Below are 24,890 nucleotides of genomic sequence, written 5' to 3' on the forward strand. Positions count from 1 at the left end.
CTTTTGCATGAAATAAAATAAAATGTATGTAAGGTAGTATGCTGAACTTCAAATATTTCATTTTGGTTTTTGTACACACCAAACCTAGGATGATATGTCTATCTATACATACTGTAATTATTATCAGGATAATAATATACTTCTTTTTGATGATTCTAATTATGAACTTATATCAGCAATACAACCGAACATAACTAATAATACAGTAGTCAATAAAATGTATATATGTAAAGTATGTATAACATATCTACATTATAACTTGCGAGGTATGCAGTATATACAGTTTTACATTTAAATACACAACACACATATTGAAACTTCATTGATTTAAATGTAGAACGTTGTTATCATTGGATATTTACCTTACCTGTATATGATACAACGAAGACGATACATGACAAAATGGCACAGGCGGCCTCTAAAACTTGTGAGATTTGTGTAAGTGCTCCAGGATCACAATACTGTTTGGAGTGTGAACAGTACTTTTGTGAAAATTGTAAAACGTTTCATAATAGACAGAAGATATCAAAAACTCACCAGTTCCAGTCTTCAACAGGCTCGATCCCGGAAGGTAGATCGAAATGTAAAGACCACAATGAAGACGTAAGCTTTGTATGTAATACATGTAATACAGCAGTATGCAGCAGTTGTGTCACTGGAAGTCATAAAGGACATGAATTTTCAAAGTTTATCGACAGCATATTACAGCTGAAGGAGAAAAATAAAAATAACCTACGAAGAAAAGTTAATGAGGAAACCCAAAACATTAAACAGATAGAAGAAGGTATACAGGCATTTGATGTGAATGTTGAAGAAGAAGTCAAAGCTATTACAGAAGAAGGTTCAAGGATAAAAGCTATGGTTGATAAATGTATCTCAGAGATGATTGCATCGGTCAAGGATCAATCCAGGAAGGAAAGGAACAAATTAACAAATGTATTTGCAGATACTAAAGCTAATTTGAAGACAGGAAGCGATTTAGACAAGAAAACAGATGAACTCAACAAGACCCGAAACGACGGAAAATTGTTACAGTCTTTACAGCAGCTTACAGACAAAATTGCAAAGCTGACGGTAAAGCCTATACCTGAATTTCCGAAAATAAAGTATACTGCTAAGTCCGCAACAGATAACGACGTTAAACAGCTGTTTGGTAACTACATAATCAGGTAATTCTACTAAAAATGACTGAGCATTTTGTGGTCGTAATACATGCTTCAATATAACCATAGTCTCTTAATGAGACAGGTATTTTTTGCAAAATCAAAATTATGTTGTATTCTAAAATATCAACTTATGTCGGGATATGATATCATAGACGAAGAAGAGATAATTCATGAAATACAAATATGTGTTCATTACAAATGTATTTTTCAATGTTATGGATTCAAGATGTGCTCCAGTAGATAAATGCGGGGTCTATGGCATTTTACATTTTAAGTTATATTGATACATTTACATTTACCAATCTCGACAATACGTAAACATATGTAGAAATGCAAAAATAAAATTGAGAATAGAAATGGGGAATGTGTCAAAGAGACAACAACCCGACCAAATAAAAAACAACAGCAGAAGGTCACCAACAGGTCTTCAATGTAGCGAATGCTTGCTTCCAAACTAGTACAGATATAACTGTTTTTCTCGTTATTTAAATATGTTATTCTAATTGCATGCATTTTATGTAATATTATAAAAGAAATAAAGACAAAAGAAGTATACCGCTTTACAATAGTAATATATCGATTAAACTGAGAAAAAAATCCGAACAAAACTGAGGGAAACACACATTAACTACAAGTGGAAAGCAACAGAACAACATTAACGCTATACTGCTACAAAAACAAACGCCAAAATACAACGAAAATTACTAGTTGTTCACAACTGTCATACTCCTGACACTTGACAGAACATTTCATGAAAAAAAAACAAAAAAAAATTCTGTTTATCTTTTATTAGTGAAATGCGTACACAACGAATCATGAACAAAGAAAGAGAATTGCCTTCATCCAAGAGGTAGGGAAATATTTGTGTATATTAAACAGTTTTAAAGTTACATATTTGGCAATATAAACTTGTTATCAAATCTGTGAGTGAATTACACATTATTTTCTTGCATACCTCGCCATTTGACGTTTCAACGGTTCTGATTAAGTTTGTTTTATATATTATGTACACCACTTTACCGTTTAATTTTATTTTCGATAAATCAATTAAAATGTCTCTCTACTTTTTTCCACTACGCACGTTAGAAAACACTGTATTGGACCAGATTGCATTTAAGTAGATAAATTTTCTTATGATATGCAAACACATACTAGTAGAATGCATTATGTTCAATAGTGTTTAGATTTTGTTGCAATTAATTTTCGTAAATATACTGCTTGTTAAAATGTGCCTGCCTGTCTAGTTGAAATAATACTTATAGAATGTCTCTATGGCTTATGTATCTCCTCTTTTTTCCCACTACGTACGCTAGAACACACAGGCTCGAGCACGATTGCATTTAAGTAAATAAATCTTCTTATGATATGCAAACGCAAACTAGTAGCATAAATTATTTTCAATAATATTTAGATTTTGTTGCATTAAGTTTTTGTAAATACACTGATCGTTAAAATGTGTCTGATTGTCTAGTTGAAATAAATAAAATCTCTGTATACTTATATAATATAAACAAATATAAAAGACATTCATCAAAGTTATTTGGACTTTTGAGGCACGTTGTACATAGTATAATCAGAAGTCATCATGTTTACAACAACATAAGGAAGTCATACTGTTTTGTTAAGTGTAGATTGTCCTTTTGTAAATAGTATTTTATGTCATATCTTTCCTCAAATGGAAATGTTCTCTTTGTGATATTTTCACCTCTTTTTAACATAAAAATCATTATTGATTCACACAGTTATTCGCAATCGTCTGTCATTGAAGAGTACAACAAATTGAGCATTCACATTCACAATCGACTGTTGATGCAGGGGTAAACGACTTCAGGAGTCACATTGACATACGACTGTAGATTAAGAAGTTAACGAATCCAGTAGTCACTTTCATAATCGACTTTTGTTATCAGTCACATTCCCGAAATGCATATTGAATTAGTACAAGGAGTTTCAATTGTATTGTATACTTGAGAACTATCAGTCATTACAAAATGATTGGAGTAATCGTATATAGTTCTTCAACAAGTTAAAACAAGAGTATGTTTTAATAGAGAAAACAACACAAGCGACATAAGTATCTACGTTATACGTTAAATGTTACTTAACAATGGTATTTGTACGTATGAAGCGTAAACTTCATGTTATTTATACCTTCCAAGCGTCATTTCAACATACATTATACATATGAAAGTGAAAATTAATAATTTGGATTGTCTTTCTTTTCCCAAAATCATGTTTAGACCGTTAAACAGGTGAAAACGTACATTTATTAATCACTGACTTTGCATGCGTAAGATGGTAAGTCCGTGATTGTTTTAACAGATTCATATTTTTTTTGACAGTAAGCTAAAAGATACGATTTTTATAGAATAAATGAAATATATCAGTATGTTTTAATTTAAGGTGTCATATTTGATACATTTTTTTCCAAATTAATTTGTTAAAGTTTTCGGTGAAGACGACATGTGTATCTTTACAGTTGTTATGTTAATGCGCAATGTTATTTATCAACCGATGGACACTTATTTAGATTATTAGAAGATCTTTGTAGAGTCCCTAGTCATCAATTCCATTTTTTTTAAATGCGTTGCAGCGCATACTACAGGAAATCGAACAAACTTTGAACTTTATGCAAGGATATAAATCAAGATTTTAAAATTATAAGAAGTCAAAACAGATAAAAGGAAATGTAGCTGATGGCTTCAATTTTATTTTTTTCCTCTTTGAAAGTTTATTCTCTTTCATGCAGAAAGAGCAAGAGTCATTACAACTTATGTAAAGTAAATTTGAGGAAATTTCAGTCATACACTGGTACACACGATTTCATATTACATTCATTTATTTTATAGTCTGAGTAAAGCCGTTTTTAATTAATATTCTATAGTCCGTCTTTTCTGTTTGTAATATTAATATACTGCTGGTACAGTGCTGTATCAGGTTTAGGGTGAAGGTTGGCCCCTGTTAAAACGTTCAAATCCGCTGCATATATTCCCAAGTCAGGAATTTAATTCAGGAACAGTGCTTGTCGTTTGTTGGTATGTTTGATAAATGTTTCTCGTTTTGGCAAATAGATTAGAGCGTCGGTTTTCCTGTTTGAATTGTGATACAAAAAATTAATGGTCATTTTGGGGCCCTTTATAGCTTGCTCTTATTTTCATTGTAGTCTGCTGTTGCTTGGGATAGTTATGATGTTGCTGTTAATTTGCTGCTTTAAATAATCAAATAAAAGAAATCACATTCAAACTCATTGCATGATTTTTTTTCTTTATTTATATGTTTATGAATTTAAAGAAAAATCCCCTCTGTTCGTTCTTTCCTCAAGCAACAGCAGCAGCATAACTACTTAGGAAGTGAAATGAGAACGACAAAAGTTGCAGGAGCATTGAAAAAAGTTTATTATGGAGAGTTGTCTCATTGGCACTCACACCACATCTTCCTATATCTATTAAAAAAATCTTAATATGAGTATTTTAAGCAGCAGCAACAACAACTCTCTATCCTCGACTAGCGGCAGCAGCAAAACACACACAAGAAGGTAGTGAGCACAAGAGCTGTAGAGGAAGTAAAAGCATTACATGGAAACACCTTGTATACGACTCAACATGAAGCAACAGCAGCAGCGGCAATACTTTAAAGTGTGAAATGAGCACTACTACACTAGGCCGATATTTAATAACACAACTTGAAAACGTCACAGAAAGCACCCAAATTAGAATTTTAACCTATTAATATAAATAAAAAGATGTGGTGTGAGTGCCAATGAGACAATTTTACATCCAAGTCAAGTCCATATATGAATTTGAGAACGCAGACCTTATAGAAAGCACCCCAACCCGTAAAGCCCTGTCTCGTAGTTGCAACGTTATAACGCCCAACATTGATCGATTCTGTCCCGGAACTATTTTAACTTACTCCATCTTCTAGTAAAGAGTTGGCCTGAGCTGGAACTTGCAGTGATTTTGCATTGTAACCCAAGATAAAAAAAACAAAAAAACACCTAGAACTATTTCTATACAAATCTACCCATCCGAGAAGTTTAGAACCAAAAAGGCGGAAAGATGTTGAGACTCCCAATCGGCACTCCAGGGACGATAAAGAAACTAACATTGACTGTATAACGTAATCCAACATTGAAGTTTAAATATATCTTCTCACAGATAAGATGAAGTCTTTTTTCCTACAGATTCAATTTAGTTTCGCGAAATGTTGCAAAATTCTGAAGCGCAAATTTCAATGCATGATTTCTCGAAAAACCTTTTGAAATTAAATGATGCTGTTAGTATTCTTATCATGGTAGACCATTTGCCGCATCACAATGTAAGTGGTATATTCACATCACCTAATGTCATGCATCTGATATTTCAGGAAGCTATCATTTGATTTTAGGAGAGGGGAAGGGGGGGGGGGGGGGGGGGGGGGGGGGGGGGCTACGATAACAAAATTGTGTCCTGCATTTTTTTAAAGTTGTAATTTCTGTCCTGCATTTTTATTTTATTTGGTCCTGGTTTTTTTGCCCAGTTGCTCATCCTGCCTTTTTTTCAATCGAAACTCATGTCCTGTATTTTTTAAATCAAAATTTCTGTCCTGCCTTGTTTTTTAATTTTATCTAACCGGAACTTGTACAACCTTATGTAAAAAAATCTAATGATGAAACAAATGTTTTAAGCTCTTTGACTGAAACAAATGTGTAATGCTCTTTGATAAAACAAATGTTTTAATCTCAAAGGTTAAATCCGTTTACATGGTGTCAATAAGGGGGTATAAAAGCGTCAAAAGGGTGATATGAATAAAACAAAAAGTCATTTATATCACAGAAAACTATTTCTTGTAGGAAATTGTTGTTTAAAAACAAATTACATTTTTGCTTCGTATCACTAATCTCCAATTAATTCTTATCTGTCAAGTTCGTAATCCAGTCGTAGCTTTATTAGTTACGACAACAATTACATGAACCGTCAATGAATTGTTGTCTAGGCCTTTTATCTGCAATATAGTAATATGCATTTTCTACACAAAATGTAAAGCTCTGGATCGACTCAGTTTTGAAGAGACCAATAACTGTGATAGACTCATTCTTTAAAGATTAACAATAAATTATTAAAATCCTAATTAATGTACAAAAAAATGAACGAAAAACAAATATGTAACACGGCACCAAACGACAACCACTGAATTACAGGCTCTAGACTTGGGTACAGGCACATATGTAAGTAAAACGGGGTTAAACATGTTAGCGGAGTCCCAATCCTCCCCCTAAACTGGAACAGTGGTGTTATAGTACAATATAAGAACGAAATGTAAAAATCATTTGAAAAAGGCTTATCTGTAGATATTCGGTCCTTCATGTACCTTTTGGGAACCCGCAAATATATTTGCTTTTCTCTTTATTTTATAGCAACGTTATGTTACATTCTTATATATGACGTTTAAAACCAAGACGCAAATATAGGCTGATTAAGGAGGTTTGCTACACAGTTTTTAGACATTTTGTCAGATTTTCGCAATCCTCTGGTTTTACCCTTCAATGTGCCTCGAATATTTTTGCCCATTAACCCCCTTTTTATTCATATTTTCATAACATATATTTAAATAAGCCATTTTTCAAAATCTTATAAAATCCTTGTTATTTTGCATAGTTGTTTTTAAATAGATTGTGGCCAATGTAAAATGCATGAAAAGTCTAGAGAAAATTGTTTCCCGCCAAATTTTCAACGACTTATATCTCGAAAACATGCACACGGACCGTCCATTTTTTTCAGCTTTTATAGTTTCTTTAATTGTATACTATCATTTTATAACAGTCTTTTAAAAAGCTTGTTATTTTAAAATAGAGTAGCAATCATCCTTAAGTTTAACTTGGGTTAATTAAACTAAATCGATTTGTGTGGGACTTGTGCTTAATTATCTAAATAACATTTAATTGATTGATATACATGTAGATCGTTACTCATCCAGTGTTAACTGGTTATACAAGTTCCTGACCTGTGAAGTGGAGCTGTAGGAGACTTTATTATATTTGTTTGACTGTCTACCGGGTGGTCTTGTCTGTCTGTCTGTCTGTCTGTCTGTCTGGTCATGTCTGTCTGTCTGTCTGTCTGTCTGATTGGTGGTCTAGTCTGGTTGTCTTGTCTATCTGGTGGTCTTGTATGTCTGTCTGTCTGGCGATCTTGTCTATCTGTCAGTTTATCTGGTGTTGGTGTCCGTCTGTCTGTTTATCTGGTGTTTTTGTCTGTCTGGTGGTCTTGTCTGTCTGTCTGTCTGTCCGTCTGTCCGTCTGTCTGTCTGTCTGTATGTATGTCTGTATGTCTGTCTGTCTGCCTGTGTCTCTTTGGTGGTCTTGTTTGTGTGTCTGTCTGGTGGTGTTTTTTTATGTCGGTCTGTCTCTCTGATGGTCTTGTCGGTCTGATGGTCTTATCTGTCTGTATATCTGTCTTTCTGGTGGTATTGTCTGGCTGGCAAATGTCCATGATTAAATCCAGATTAAGTTCGAATTTGTTTGGGTCTTATGAGTTTGACCGTGTTATTCTTTATATGTTGGATACAATCCACGAGCCTGTGTCCACACTTATTTCATTCGATATTTCATTAACGTGTTTGCAAGAAGTTCTTCCCCAAAAAAACCTTTGTTACTTATGTGTTCAACCTTACTGTAGATACTTGTTTAAAGAGATGTTTGGTACAATAAAACCAGGAGATTGCCACTCAGATGTTCCGTTAATTTTCTTTCTAATTTTGACATCATAGAAGGAACGCAAAATCTTTTTATTTGTTTAAAAATTTGGTGCGGAGGGGTATTTTATTTAGTACAGACAATTTGATGAAGTATATATGAAGCATAAAGAATAAAACTTTAAAAAAATCCTTTGTTTAACCAAAAAAGATGAATGGTCGATATCTAACAATATAAACAATCAGATAGCTAACTACAAGGGGGAGAAATGTTGATTTAAGCAACTATTGGTTACCGTATGACCTTCATTATTGAGCTTAAGTCCAGACCCAGGGCTCAATTTCAGATTGCCTTAATTATGTACTGACGACAATAAACAAACAAGAACTATCTTGAAATAAGATATACGACACATGTATAATGATTATGTTGGCGTGAAGTTTTTATCAACCATAAATATTCATCTTTCGATTTTTTTATATAATTTCACACATGGTGATTCTGACTTGACAATAAGGTTTATCTGACGGGGTTAAAAAAAATCTTCAAAATACTAGTTATGATAACTATACGCCAAACACAACTTTACGTCAAACACAACTTTAAATTAGAGATACAACCTATTTTGGTGTGAATATCGTGGATATCGTCAACAAAGTCAGATGATATTTGTATTTTGAGATTTTTTATTTCAATTATTATATAGAGAATAATACATGGCAAAATCCGTATCATATGTCGTATCATCCCGAGACATCAATATCAGCCCAAAGGCCTTTATGCCCGAGGAATGATATTGGTCGAGGGTGATACGGCATGTGATACGGATTTTGCCATGTATTATACGCTTTATCATATATTTCAACCGAAGAGTATTATATAAATAACATATAGCTGAGAGAGTGATAGAGCAGATTGGTACCCCGAGAAAACATTGTCAACCGCTGCGAAGCACTGGGTTACCTTCAGTTCTGCTTTTGTCTTGTTTCAAAGCCTTAAAATAACTGCTTATACAAAGCACCTGGGTTACCTTACCATTTGCCTGCTGCTGTTTTAAAAATATTTTGTTTATTATTGTATTTATTTGAGTGTTTTGTATTTTTTTTTATAGTTGCATTTAGTGTGCCAAAAACTATGCAAACTTGATATTCATGACGTCACATACAATATGAAAACTTGACGTTCGTGACGTTACATACCAAACAATGACGTCATTAAAAAAATGACCTATTTTGAGGAAATTTTTTCTTAAGCAAAAAAAAACAAAAAACTTACTGTATGTAAAAGAAAAAGAAAAAAAAGGTATGCGATACGGGTTTTACCATGCGATACGGGGTATGCGATACGGGTTTAACTATGCGATACGGGGTATGCGATACAGGGTAGATGATACAGATTGGAAAAACAACCTTTATTAGATATTCAAAATAGCTGTATTTTGTACTAAATATATGATAAATTATAATAATAATATGCTTTGACTTATTTTATTAACCCTTGACATTTAAATAAAGTATAACAGATGTATAGCAGTGTCTCCAGTTATTGAATCCTAAACTGGATATCAGCTCTTTATACCTTCCTTTGCTTCCATTTGTTACGATTATTTTTCTTGCGATTTAATGGTCATTAATTTTAAGTTACCAGAATCATTAAATACTAAAAAAAAACTAAACTGCTTTTTCAAGTTTAAGACGTGCATGCTAGCTTAAAGATCGACTAATTGTGCACTGATGAAATCTCTTTTTTGGAAAAGGAATTAAAACGAGAAAGCAAACATGTGCAAACCAAACACAAATATTATAAGCTGCAATTTAGTCAAGCACTGAGAAGCATATGACCGAGCATAAATTATTGCGGTGGACAAACATGTTTACCGACTCAGAACTCTCTCCTAAGTTAAGAAAGCGATGCAACAGCAGTTGGTAAAAATCAGTTTAAAAAGACAGTTGCAACAATTCACAATACATAACTCGTAAGAAATAGTCTAAGCTATGACATAGATTAACGATCTGAGATATTAAAGCCCGGGATGACTACGTATGAAAAAAATGAAAGACTAAAACATTTCAAAAAAGACAACACCAGACCACAAAGCAGAATTAATGGCATTGGACTGTATCTGTTTTTTGATCGGTTTGTTTCTATCAAACACGTACAGTATCAACCAACAAAAGATTGTTTAATTGTCCAACGTATTCATGATTCCCTAACTGAAAATAAACGTTTTCCACTAATGTTGTCTTAATTCAAATATCCTAATTAGATTAAGGAAAAATATGAAGATAAAGGCGAAATTATGGCTGAATGCATTCAGGAAAAAGGGAGACAATTCAATCTTAAATATAGTCTTAATTGTGATTTCTTACGTATACTTTATGTATGACGTTAGTAAAGTCAGATATCGAGAATTCTCTAATAGATAGTTCGTCTTTTCATTCAGTTTTTTATTGTCTGTAGGAAAGAAAGGCAAAGAGAATGAAAAGTATATGCAAATCAGGATTAATTCTACATGGATTCGGAATATAAAAAAGAATGACGTTAATGTATTGTGTCCTTGTTAGTGTAAACTCTGATATTGTTTTGGTGATGTCATCCGATGTTGTTTAAAGAAATGTCATACATCAATAAGACCATTACAGCGAAATAAAAGTCGAAAATAATTATAAGGTCTTGTCAAAAATTAGGCACGCTACGTAACAACAACCCCCACTTACAACAAATGGTGAATTGTGATACTCTTCGTGGGTAAACAGTTTCAGTTCTACACGGAACCATACGAAACTTTTCTGAATTTAAGCAATAATTTCCCGGAAAAAGAAATGTATTTCAGTTTGGGTGTGAGCTGATTTATTTTCTTATATATTATTATTTCAATTAATTCAAGATTCATTAACTTGGTTTCTGACTCTTGTATATATTTCAAATGCTTTTTGATATTTTTGCACTGGTTATGTGTGTACCAGTTAGTAATAGCTTGTTGGATTTTAATATCATCTTCAAATAGAGTAAATTTTAAGTCAATCAATTGTATTGCTCATTATAGCGATTACAAACAGGATGTGAAACAAAAGGAGCAGGGGACATACCTTTATAGATGTAACATGTGTGGGTAAGTTCATTATAATTGTTTTATGCACATGACACAAAGTTTTATATCTATATCATGTGGCGTATCAAATGTATGATTCCCAAGTGTCAATGAAGTGCATAATAACTTGGTTTTTTTTCTCACAAAATGCTTACGCCTAACAGATGTTTGCACTGTTTAAGAAATCAATAAGAAATATTGATGAACAAACCAATAAGAGTGAAACGAGCAGCATTGACTTGTAAATACAGGTATTGAGCAACATAGGTTCGCCTGCGTCAACAGTGATGTAAATGAATGTATAATAATATTACTAGACGGCATGTTTTGGTACTCATATTTAATCACTCATAGGGCGCATTTGGTGGTTTTCTGTTTACAAAACTTTGATTTTTTCGTAAAACTAAGGATTTTCTTACCCCAGGAGTAGATTACCTAAGCCGTATTTGGCACATCTTTTTGGAATTTCGGGTCCTCAATGCTCTTGAACTTTGTATTTGTTTGGCTTTATAACTACTTTGATCTGAGCGTCACTGATGAGTCTTATGTAGACGAAACGCGCGTCTGGCGTGTTAAATAATAATGCTGGTACTTTTGATATCTATTTGATACTAAATCCTTCACGGGTATTGTTCATGATATGCATACTATTGAGAAATTCATTTTTAATCAGTTAAGTAGTGGTCTGGAGCTAGCATGCATGTCAGTAACTGCTAATAGTCTTTGTTGATATATGCATCATTGCCATTTTGCATAGGTTTTTAAGTTACCTTTTCTGACTTCAGACTGTTTTAAACTGAGTTAAGCGCACGAGGTTTGGCTAGACATAAAACCAGGTTATACACACCAATCGTTCTGAAAATGTCCTGTTCAAAGTCAGGAATATTGAAATTGTTTTCAAATAGTTCGGTTCTATGTATGTTGCATTGACCTTTGTTTTTATTACACTTCAGTGTTTCTGTTGTTCAACTGTGACTTCATATAATTGGTGTGTTTCTCTCGACTTTAGGTTTGTAACCGGGATTTGTTTTCTCTCAAAATATTTATGACGTTGAACTGCAATAAACTAATTTTGCCGTTATTGGTACTATGTGGATAACTGTGTGTTTGTTTTGTCGACGTTGATCAGACGGTTGCACCTCTCCAAACTCAGGAGCCTCTGAGCCTTTGTTAGTCTTTTTCAAATTTAATTTGAGTTAATTTATGTGTTTTGGGGTTTGATATGACGTCAATGGAACTAATTTAGTACACTTTATTTTGTAAAGAGGCCAGTTAAAGCCCTGCAGGACTATCTCGTTGTGTTTATGACCCATAGGTTGCCTTACATTTTCTCTGCTTTTTGTCGGGTTGTTGTCTTTTTGACACATTTATATTTCCATTCTCAATTTTACTTCGTAGTCTATTTGTAACGGGAAACATATATGGTGCGAGGACAATTGCGAAAGGTCAAACAATACAATACTCATTTCTTCAATATTGCAGTTTTGTTTGGATAAAATTTATAAAAAAATATAGAAGAGCTTAACCAAAATCCTCAACAATGAACGACAAAGAATATTTGTACATTGAAATGTATTACAAACTACACGACATTTGCCTTTTTCGTCGGTTATGTTTCAGATATTTAAGACGCTGAAACGGCATAATGTAGATGACATAAAGCTCTAAACGGAGCAAAAAGGAGTAGGTCCGGTAAGGGCTGATTTTGGCCTCAAATTGCAGGTTCATCTTACGAAAGATTTTTGACACTTTTTTAAACACTAAAGTGTCTATTTTAATTGATTCAATTGTTTTTTTGTAAAAGAAAGATTTTAACTGATTTAGTCATTTACAACGCTCCAATTCAAGCCTAAATATAACAAATCTATTAAATATGCCAAAAAACGTCACTTTTTAGATGGTTTTTGTCAAACATGAAAGTGGTCGCATTCGTGTTTATCCTCAACCTTTATATATGTCATGAATTATCGTCAAATACAACTTATATTTCAATATTATGAATGAACACGAATGCGACCAGTTGCATTTAAGACGGAAACCATTGTAAATTTAACTAAAATGCTAAAATTGTGAAGATTTCAGTAATTTAGCATGACTTTATGATGCTAGTACACAGCATATGTGCATTTTATTGTAAAAAACAGCCCAAATTTAGGTAGCAGAAGCATTTTGCATTCTAATAAATAGCTAAAAGATTACATTTTCACAATTTTGTAAAACTGCTTTATTTTGGGGTCAAAAAGGGGTCTTACTGAACCAACTCCTTGATGAGTTTAGACGATTTACGTTTGTATTAAATTTCAGACACTTATATTTGCTGAGTCAATTATCAGTTTTGAGTCATTAGTTGACTGATGCAGAAAGGTGTATGCCGCCAATGTTATCATGATAATGTAATATTCATACATGGTTATCTCACGATACAATTCAACAATAGGTGGTAAAATAAAGTAAACTTTCCTAAATTTATAGAAACTTTTAATATTGCTTCGGAAATGTTTTCTGGATAAACAGCAACTTATCTATCAGTATTTTTGTTGAGAATGTGTAACTGATATTATTGATCTGTTTCATCTTTCAGAAAGGATAAGAGAGCTGATATGTAAGTATGATCTACGTCTATTGTAAAAGACAAATATTAAAAATTCGCAATTCGTCAAATTGTTCCAAAAAATAAGCTTACAATAGATTGTGACACGACGATGGCTAGGTCTAAGTGTTCTTTGGTGTTTTTTTTTATTAAACGTGTTGTTTGGCTTTTTTTTTCTTTTTTCTTTGCTATGGTGTATGTTTTTTTGGTTTTTATGATTTTCGAATGCCCATTGTATTTGGTTTAAAACATATTTCGAGAAAATAAACATTTGACGTCTATTATACTGTAATCGAAAACAAGTCCCATTTTAAGCCATTGTGTCTTTTATTTTGCTCACCCGTGCATATTGTTGTCAATTTATTCGAATCATATGATACTGCAATACGATTAATAGGTTCAGCTAGTTATAACACAAAGTTTAATCAATCATTTTCTACATTAGTGAATGCATGTACCAAAAACGGGGCGAAAGATACCAGAGTGACAGTCAAACTTCTATATCTATAATAAACTGGGAACCACATGTCTTAGAAATATAAAAAGAAACAGGAACAACAAAAAAACAATCATTGTTTATACTATAGAGATACAAAGAAACACATATCAAACAAAACAATCATGTTGATGTACTAGTGTTGTGAGATTAATTGCACATATATAAATACCAGGTTTTACAATTTAAAAATTCATGAAAAAAGATTAATGAATAATGTTGTCTCGTTGATAAAGACACTCTGCGACGTTTACTATGTGTCAAGTTTATGTGAACTGTGGTTAAAAGTTTTATCTATCTAGTTACCATATCGGATAGGTAAATCAAATGTTGCTCGGACAAAACACTAAGTAAAAATATAGAAGTGTCATGTCGAATGTTTGTTCATTTGTCACATTCCTATTTATACAGCACGTAAACATTGCAGGGTTTGCACCGCACACTCACCATGTTACTGCATAACTTGTTTAATTACATTTAGTCGATTTATCAATTTTTTAAATTATTTATTTGATATGTTTCAGACGGTAAGTGTCAAGTAGAAAACATATAAGTATAGCGTCTTATTGTATATGTTGGTTTGTTTGTTTGTGTTGGTGTATACAGATATTTATATAAATTAGTTAGGAAGCTTTACAATTTGAAATAATCTCAATCACTATGAGGAAACATGAGAAAACAAATTAAACTCATAGTAATGACTTTACTATTGAATTATCTGACGAAACACTCGATAGTCTCAAAATGTTGTACTTTTATTGCATTACATTTTTAATTAAATCCAATGACGATTTTTGTTATTGGCTGACTGATTTGCTGTTCACTATAATGATTATTTTGACTGATTTTTGTTCAGCGTGTAAGTGCCCGGTAACAAACAGAAAATTATTATTATATATACTGTAGCTCATTATATAAAGTATATATAGTAATACAAAGGTAAAACAATAATAATATGATATATGATAGCCGTGCGGTGTGTCTCCAAAGAGGCAGAAGATACCAAGAGACATTCAAACTCATAACGTAATTGTACCCCGAACGGAAAAACGACAATCAATTGAATACCAAATACAACAGTCAGGATTGCTTTGTTTTCTATATATCTACATTACATAACGTGTGATTAATGTAGTAAGGTAAAACAATACACATGCCATTAACGTGATGTATGTGAGACTAGTGGGTCGTCTACAAAAGAGGCGAAAGATACCAAAGAGACATTCAAATGCATTGGTCGAATATAAACTGACACCGCTATGGCTTAATCCTAATCCAACAAAACTACAAACAACAGTCGTCAAACAAAAACATGGTGTGATTTCATTCACTGATTTATAAATTTACCGTCATTGGAAATGCTGGAAGCCGAAATGTGCAAACCTATGACTATAATTACCAAAACTGTTGAAGTATATGTCAATATGATTATATCGATCTGACGTCAAATTTTGTTTATGTTTCTTAACAAATTATAAAGGTACAAAGTGCCAAATCACACAACTTTTACATTTCAATAACTGGCATCATTATATGTTATTGACTATACTTTTAAAATGTATACAAAAACAAACTGTCACCTACAAATCTTCTCCTATCACATTACTATTTATTCAAATAATTATATTGAAGATAACTAAATTCCTTGCTAAATGGTATGTTGTAGTAAATGGTTATTTATTTGATTTTTCAGCTGGTAAGTGTCAGGTAGCAAACAGATAAGTATAACTTACACTTATATAATGTGCACTTCATAATGTAATAATATGTTTATAACAGTGTTAGTAGGGCTGCAAAGTTAAACAATAAAAATACCATATTAAGAGAGAAATATTCTCAGTACCGCTGTTCCAAAGTTATTAATCTAATTAGAGAAAACAAGTCCGTTCATTTTTTAAATAAATAAGGCCGTTAGTTTTCTCGTTTGAATTTTTTTACATTGTCCTATCGGGGCCTTTTATGGCTGACTATGCGGTATGGGCTTTGCTTATTGTCAGAAGGCATAACAGTGACCTGTAGTTGTTAAAGTCTGTGTCGTGTGGTCTCTTGTGGAGAGTTGTCTTATTAGCAATCATACCACACCTTCTTTTTTGTATACCTTTAACATGATGTATGATAGACGCCCGTTATGTCTACGAAAGAGGCAGAAGATACCAAGAAACGTTCAAACTCATAACGTAATTGTACTCAGAACGACAGAAAAGACAAGCAAATGAATACAAAATACAGACGCACGTTTCGCCATTAAAGAGGCGGAAGATTATATAGAGACATTCAAAATCATTCGTCAAATGTAAACGTAACAACCACCATGGCAAAAAAAGAGACAAACAACAGTAAATAAAAAGACGGGGTGATTTTAGAGACCATGAAAGCCAATACAGTTAATTGTCAATAGAGAACATACACAAAACTGATTGAACTAACACTAGGACAACATTTTCTCGAGGATCTTAGATAGGAGTCTAGGTTTATCGTTTGTTACATATCAAATAATTTGTCAAACCTTCACAGGATTTTCTCAAAAACTTTGGCAGAAGGTATTTATGATTCAAAATCAGGTTTTGAAAATTTTTTTTTTTCATTTTCAGTCTATTTCTTATAGATGGTTTTGAATTAATTTAGTTTTACATGAAATATTTTTAAACCTGCATTGAACTTTATGACACTTGGGCATTATAAATACTGTATATCTTTATACAATGTGAAATATCTGATAAATCCATAAAGTTGTTAAAACTTCGCTTATTAGATAGTATTTGTTGTTAGTGTTTTGTCGTAAATAATCCAATATAATACAGACGCAATTGATAAAATTAAGAACTCGTTTGTATTTGTTTTTTTCTAACATGATTGTTATATAATTTACAACTGGATACCATAGAATACAAAACATACAGATTTGTTTTTATATTATGATTGTTATAATCTCCAAATATATAATAAATCCTAAAGTTTAAATATCCATTTACAATTATTATGGGAGAAATATATTCATTTTTATCATTTAATTTGCTTTTTATTTGTATATTTTTACTTTTTTGTAATAGCTCTCACATTTGAAAACTACAGTATCTTCTAAATATGATTAACATTTCCAGACAAAATGCTGAACTTAATATGCACAAGTAAAACGTTGTACTTGATGTTTTTAGATGAGTATTTCCCCTTTCGTTGTTCTCTCAAATTATTCATCAGATTTTAATTGAATTTATAATTCTTTTTTCAGGGGCATGTAAGTACCAACCATATAAGTATGTTGTGATAAGTTTAAACAAAATGAAAAATAAAACAGCATGTGATATTGAAAATTGTATCTGATATTTTTATTAAATGGGAAAATATATTAAAAAAAAGTTCGTCCCTCTTTTATCCTTTAGTTTATGTTATAAGTGTATAGTGTACGTACACACATTCATGGTACTGTTTTGTTCTAAAATGATACAACCCATTTTAAGGAGCCACGTTATATATTATATGAGAATTGATATGGCATTTTGATGTAGCAACATTTTTTTTACATTATTTTAAACGTTATGTTATACAGTTAATCTTGCATCTTGTGTTTCATTTTGCAACTTCATATAGTATGTTATTTTAATTCACAATTGTCGATTCGTACTTATTTATCTTTGATTATAACTACCTTACGTCAACTTGTTTTAGGATGAAAACACCAAAGTGTCTTTCGAAAGTCTTGGTGTATAAAAACAAAAATCACATAAATTATGCAATTCATTATAGAAGTTGTCTGATGTAATGTTGTTATTAAAATAGCTAGGCAATACAATACACATACCATTTAAATAATGTCACACAGACGTGCATTACGACTACAAAAGAGTCGGAAGATTAAGAGTATTGTTAAAAATGGTAAAATCAGAAATGTTTTAAGCCAATGACATATGATAACCGGAACAGTTGAAATATTAGACCATAAAAAGCATAAGCAAAACAAGTTTACTCAACCTCAGTTCAACTTTACTTTTGTGTGGTGCAACCTTAGTTCTCAAATGATTTCTAAATCTATAAAGCGACACGTTTAATGCATACACATACTGTTTATCACATTCCAATGTTTGCCATGCTTGATTTATATACTAATTCAATAATCTGACTTCAAAATAATCTACTATCACAACTACCTATGGTATTCTTATATTGTCGTTGTTATCTCTCTTTGCTAAATTGTATGCTGTTTTCTGTGGTTATATTTCTATAAGTTGTCCCTCAAGTTAGTGTCAAGTTAGGCAAACAAATAGGTATGGACATTAGTAATTTATAATATAAGGTTTTGTTAAAATGGTAGAAGTAGACGATTAGATTAATAAAAAATCATATCAACTTAATGTTGTATCTCAGACAGGTTCGTCTACAAGGAGACAATTCCATGACAAACAGCAGTATACACAAAAACAAAATCAGTATGTTGAGTCATGTTTTATAACGAAGCGGAACAAATCAGATATTTTCAATTCTTGAGTTTGACTATCTGGTACCTTTCAGCCCACTTTCATGGATTATACTGCATAAGAGACACTGTAAGCAGAGATGGTGAAATAAAAAAAGTTTAAAAATAAATTTATTTGGAAAACTGTTTTGACCTATCAACATAAATAAAAATGGTTAAATCAACTCAAGGTCAACTTTATTCGTTTTTGAATTATAATTCAATATTATGCTGTATTCAATGATTATGTATTTGATTTTTTTCAGCTGGTAAGTGTCAAGTAGCAAACAGATAAGTATGTTGTGATAAGTTTAAACAAAATGAAAAATAAAACAGCATGTGATATTAAAAATTGTATCTGATATTTATTTTTATTAAATGGGAAAATATATATAAAAACAAATTCGTCCCTCTTGTATCCTTTATTTTATGTTATAAGTGTATAGTGTACGTATACACAATCATGGTACTGTTTGGTTCTAAAATGATACAACCCATTTTAAGGAGCCATGTTATCTATTATATGAGAATTGATATGGCATTTTGATGTAGCAACATTTTTTTTACATTATTTAAAACATTATGTTATACGGTAAATATTGCATCTTGTGTTTCATTTTTGCACTTCATATAGTATGTTATTTTAATTCACAATTGGCGATTCGTACTTATTTATCTTTGATTATAACTACCTTACGTCAACTTGTTTTAGGATGAAAACACCAAAGTGTCTTTCGAAAGTCTTGGTGTATAAAAACAAAAATCACATAAATTATGCAATTCATAATAGAAGTTGTTTGATGTAATGTTGTTATTAAAATAGCTAGGCAATACAATACACATACCCTTTAAATAATGTCACACAGACGTGCGTTACAACTACAAAAGAGTCGGAAGATTTAGAGTATCGTTAAAATGGTATAACCAGAAATGTTTTAAGCCAATGACATGTGATAACCGGAACAGTTGAAATATTAGACCATAAAAAGCATAAGTGAAACAAGTTTACTCAACCTCAGTTCAACTTAACTTTTGTGTGGTGCAACCTTAGTTCTCAAATGATTTCTTACTTTATAAAGCGACACGTTTAATTCATACACATACTGTTTATCACATTCCAATGTTTGCCATGCTTGATTTATAAACTAATTCAATAATGAAACTTCAAAATATTCTATACACAACTACCTATGGTATTCTTATATTGTCGTTGTTATCTCTCTTTGCTAAATTGTATGCTGTTTTCTGTGGTTATATTTCTATAAGTTGTCCCTCAAGTTAGTGTCAAGTTAGGCAAACAAATAGGTATGGACATTAGTAATTTATAATATAAGGTTTTGTTAAAATGGTAGAAGTAGACTATTAGATTAATAAAAAATCATATCAACTTAATGTTGTATCTCAGACAGGTTCGTCTACAAGGAAACAATGCCATGACAAACAGCAGTATACACAAAAACAAAATCAGTATTTTGAGTCATGTTTTATAGCGAAGCGGAACAAATCAGATATTTTCAATTCTTGAGTTTGACTGTCCCTCTGGTACCTTTCAGCCCTCTTTCATGGATTATACTGCATGAGAGACACTGAAAGCAGAGATGGTGAAATTAAAAAAAGTTTAACAACAAATTTATTTGGAGAACTGTTTTAACATATCAACATACTTAAAAATGGTTTAAACAACTCAAGGTCAACTTTATTCGTTTTTGAATTATAATTCAATATTATGCTGTATTTAGTGATTATTTTTTTAATTTTTCAGCGGGTAAGTGTCAAGTAGCAAACAGATAAGTATAGAAAACAATTATATATGCAAGTTATAATATAACGATAGTTATACAATGGCGTTAGCAGAGTAGTAAAGTTAAACAATAAACATACTAGTACCATTTTATGAAGAAAATTAGTTTAGAAGTGTTTTAAATAAAATTGAGAATGAACATTTGTTAGTAGATAACCATTGTCTGTGGGTTTTTTTTTAAAAAACCTTTTATAAAGATTAAAAGTAATGTCACAGCGTTTGTGTTCTTAAATAACAACTCTCAGCTTTTCAAATATGAGAATAAATTGATTAGATTACTTCCGTTTTGAATTTTACCCGAAGTTCAGTATTTATGTGAGTTTACTGTTTGTTAAGTGATTAGACATGATAAGATATTCAATACTGAGTTTTTAAAGTTTGAGCCATGTGCTTGTTTATGTGTACAGCCAGTGTTTTGTAAACATATGTTGAAAAGAATGTCAGCAATTCTGTATGTTTTGAATTTCCATAATTATTCTGTCTATCAAAAAAAGCAAAACACTTTAAAAATTCAAAACGCCCGAAGCGCTTATGTTGATAAAAGTACCGTGCACTTGACGAAGCGGAACAAGTCAGACATAATAAGTTCAGATTTTTTGCTACAGTACTATGATTGCTATATGATTACCATAAGCATCATATAAAGAAAACACATACAGAGTTGATGCTATTATGATTTGTTTTGTCTCAAATAAAGGCAACAATAGTATACTGCTGTTCGAAATTAATAAATCGATAGAGACAGAAAAATACAAATCTGGGTTATAAACTAAAGCTTAGTGAAACGCATCAAATATAAGAGAACTACGTTACAACAGAAACTCAACACCAAAATGTAACACACACAGAAACGAACTATACAGTAACAATGGCCATTTTCCCGACTTTGTAAAAGGCATTCTATGAAATAATGGTGGGTTAAACCTGTTTTTGTGGCATGTCAAACCTCCCGTTTTAATGGCAATGTTAATAATAACATTAAAATGACAACATTACACGACAGGGCTACAATAAATAAATCGAAGAAAAATAGGACAGAGAAACAAACGAATAATAGCCATCAAAGGGTACCAGGTTAGAAATAAATGTATACGTCAGACGTGCGTTACGTCCTCACAAAAACTATGCTCAGATGAAAAAAGTTTGAAAGCCAAAACAAGTACAGAGTACAAGAGCGATAAACGGTTTGAACAGTCATTTACTTTTTTGGGGGAGATAGTCATATTAACAACTTGGTTTGTCATTTTGTTTTATATTTAAGCATCGTTTAAGTAGCGACAATATTCACACAGTTTCATCTAAGCAACAAACAAGCAATTTAAAGCAATATTTAAAAATTAGCAAATTGATAACTGATGTTTTGAGAAGATATTTTATGTGTATCTGGATTTTGTAAAGTTTTTCCTTAGATTTCAAACTTTTTTTTTATATTTTTCAGTTATCGGTAAGTGTTATGTAACAGATAAGTATATAGTGATAAGTTTACCAAACAAAAAGAATGAATGGACATCATATAGCGAATTGTGTGTGTGGTGTTTTAAAGAATGGGAAAATATAAGCCAGTTCCAAAAAAAAACCATTCTTATATAAATGTTATAAGAAGCCAGGCGATATTTTGAATTCTGTTTTTTTTAAGAATAATATCAGATAGTGATGATTACACATATTCCATAATTTTCTCCAATACTTGTGTATTGTGATTTATATTAGAACGTTCATATCTTAAGCTTTAAATCCAATGAATATCTTATGTTTCATCATTAAATAACTATACATTTATTTTAACTGTTGAACCAGTTAACGCAAAGTTTAATAAGGATGTCCGAGCGACATGTTTTATATAATTAAGTGTTTTTTTTTTTTCTCATTGTAGATGTTCATGTGGCGGGTAAGTACTGCAGATAAAACATAAAATCCATATTGCTCTTCGATGACTTTAAGTTCATAGTATGAAATCGTCATACAACGACGTAGAGATTAAAGTATTTATTTAGTTTATCAATTAAATTAAATATGACATGCGTATTATTGTTTTATTCTTCCATTTAGCATATGATAGGCATTACTTAATGTTATTATGAGTATGTGCCTATCACAAGTGAACAGCCTGTAATTCACATATTTGTTTTTTTCGTTTTGAACAAAAATTAGGCCGTTAGTCTCTTGTTTTACATTTGTCATTTCGGGGCTCGTTGTTAAAGAAGGTTATGTGACTTATAATTTTTTTGTCATTCGGTTTCTCTTGGAGAATTGTCTCGTTTAAAAATCAAACCACATATTCTATGTTATTTTTCCTGCAGAAAAATCTTTTCACTTGCGTTTCATAGAGACACGATAGAAGACGGATGACATACTTTATGTTTACAAATATATTCTTTAGAAAGACACTTGTCTAATTGTTAAGTTATTTTTAATGGCTGGCCTGGCATAATTTGTTTCCATTTAAAACGATTGGTAAGTTATTGTACTTGATATCTACTCACTGAACAAAGAACATTTTAACGTATAAAGTATAAATATAAGCTATAGAAATCAATACTATACAGAAGTAACATGAACTGTTAAAAGGTATCTTAAATACAACTTGAGCAATAGAGTACGGTATTCAACACATCGGAAGCTTTGACTTGTATGAGTTTTGTACAATAAAAACCGAATGTCAACATCAAAACCTACTATTTATCTAGTCAAATCATTACAAAATCCAAGAGCAAGCAACGGAATCAACATGAACAACAGTCACTCCTGGTTAAGTTAGTATATAACATGCACACACTGTTTAGTTTTATGAAGAATAAACCAATTGCAATCAAATCGCATAGAGTACAAATAACAACAAATTTATACTATTACGATTATTTTGGAATGATATAATGTAATTATGGTGCATACATTGTAATAATTATAATTGTCCATGGTATTCATGTTTTCAGATTAATGGGTTATGTCGAAACCAGTTAAGAGACAGTCTGTAACAAGCATTTGTCAGACAAAGAAATAGAAGTAGAAATGTGTTTTCTTCTAAACTGGAGAACCTTATGTTTTTATTTTGTATGTACATATTTTGTTACTGATATGATTCATTACAATGATAATATTTGATAATATTTGTCCATGGTACTCATGTTTTTAGATTGATGGGTTATATCAAAAAACAGTAACAAGCATTTGCCAGACAAATAAATAAAAGTAGAAATGTATTTCCTTCTCAACTAACAGGACTAAAAAACCTAATGTTCTTATTTTGTATGTACATATTTTTTATTGATATAATATATGATTATAGCTACGAATAAAATAATCTTTTCAAAAAGTTAACTAAAATGTTGTTTCTGTCAGGAGTAGTTTTATCATTATCAAAGTCATGTATAGAGTTTAAAGCCTAACAAATGTTTTAAATACACTAGCAAAACACCAGAATATAAGCTTGTAGGGTTTCTGACTTCAACATCAGTCTTGTTTGTTCACTAGGAAGGAACAAACAAATGTCAAAATAACAAACATCTGTCAGGGAAACATGTAGTGAACATATAAAATTTATCATGTTGTTAATGATATAAATATTAAATGATACGTTGTTTTTAGTAACTGGCGAATAAAACACGGTATTGTGGCTTAACCTTGGCAACATAAGTGTGGTTTGATGTTACAAAACGATAACATAACGGTCAACGTTATTAACAGCGCGTCAGTTAACATTTTCAGATAGGAGTCCATCATAGTGATTATAATAATTCTGCTCAAAAGCTTCATTTCAAGCAGCAGCATAAACTGAGTCATGACAGAAGGAAAAACACAACTCCAGGAAAAATCTTATAAACAAAGATTTATGTTATTACTTGGATATTTTATTGAAATTGCTGAATGATGAACATTTCAGAAATTGTTGCATACAAATATTATTATTTAGAGTCTGATTGGCGAATTATATCATTTAATTTGTTTTAATTCCCGAATGTTCAGTATGCGTGTGTCCCATGTACTCCAACACTGCTGTATGTAACTACATGTTAATAAAACATTGGGTATTATAAGAAAAGGACGTTCTGGAAAACTGATTGAAGTAAACCTGATCATGATTTGTGGTTGTCTAATATGCTCAGGAACATGGCATGATTATCGAAATAATAGTAGACTATGTCATGCAGGTTCTAATCATATCATCAAAAGTCGTAAACAGTAAATCACTTATAATTCAATAATTAGGTCTTTCCACTTTTCTGTGGAAAGACCTATTGTTTTTCTTCTGATTATTTTTTTTTTTTTTTTTTTTTTTCTTCCGCCTAATTTTCTTCTTGCGATAAACATTTGTTTCGCAATATGTCCCTTAGATATTTGGTATATGATATCGAACAGTTTATGCGCTTTTGAAATTTACCCTGCGTAAACGAATACTTTTCTTTGTAGGAGTTATCTCCCCAAACACTGTTTTCCTTGTTAGCGCATCTCCTTCGCAACCGTAAAATATTATGACATATTTATTTTACAAAATTGCTCGTTATATCCTTCGCATGATTTGTCCTATTTTGACCGAAGTGATATGAACGCTCCATATGAGAGTTATTTCCCCTTATGCATTTGATATAAGTGATATGCATTTCTATCTTGTAAACCATAAGTGCTAGA

At 31.5% G+C, this 24,890-nt stretch overlaps 1 protein-coding gene across 1 annotated transcript; it reads left to right on the top strand.

Moving 5' to 3' along the window:
* Positions 1-343: 343 nt before the first annotated feature.
* Positions 344-23,225, top strand: LOC134717563 (probable E3 ubiquitin-protein ligase MID2). The gene is made up of 10 exons (XM_063580054.1): positions 344-1,169; positions 13,509-13,529; positions 14,538-14,540; positions 15,707-15,709; positions 17,243-17,248; positions 18,730-18,732; positions 20,226-20,228; positions 21,703-21,708; positions 22,138-22,152; positions 23,198-23,225. The coding sequence occupies exons 1-10, from the start codon at positions 403-405 to the stop codon at positions 23,223-23,225; spliced, it is 855 nt and encodes a 284-aa protein (XP_063436124.1). The 5' UTR covers positions 344-402.
* The last annotated feature ends 1,665 nt before the right edge of the window (positions 23,226-24,890 follow it).

Source organism: Mytilus trossulus, chromosome 5 (genome assembly GCF_036588685.1).
Source record: "Mytilus trossulus isolate FHL-02 chromosome 5, PNRI_Mtr1.1.1.hap1, whole genome shotgun sequence".
NCBI lineage: Eukaryota > Metazoa > Mollusca > Bivalvia > Mytilida > Mytilidae > Mytilus > Mytilus trossulus.

Excerpts from the sequence above, each read along its gene's own strand:
- LOC134717563 (XM_063580054.1), top strand. The coding sequence starts at position 403 with ATGGCACAGGCGGCCTCTAAAACTTGTGAGATTTGTGTAAGTGCTCCA. Across the intron at positions 1,170-13,508 it reads TTTGGTAACTACATAATCAG|AAAGGATAAGAGAGCTGATA; the intron begins GTAATTCTACTA and ends TTCATCTTTCAG.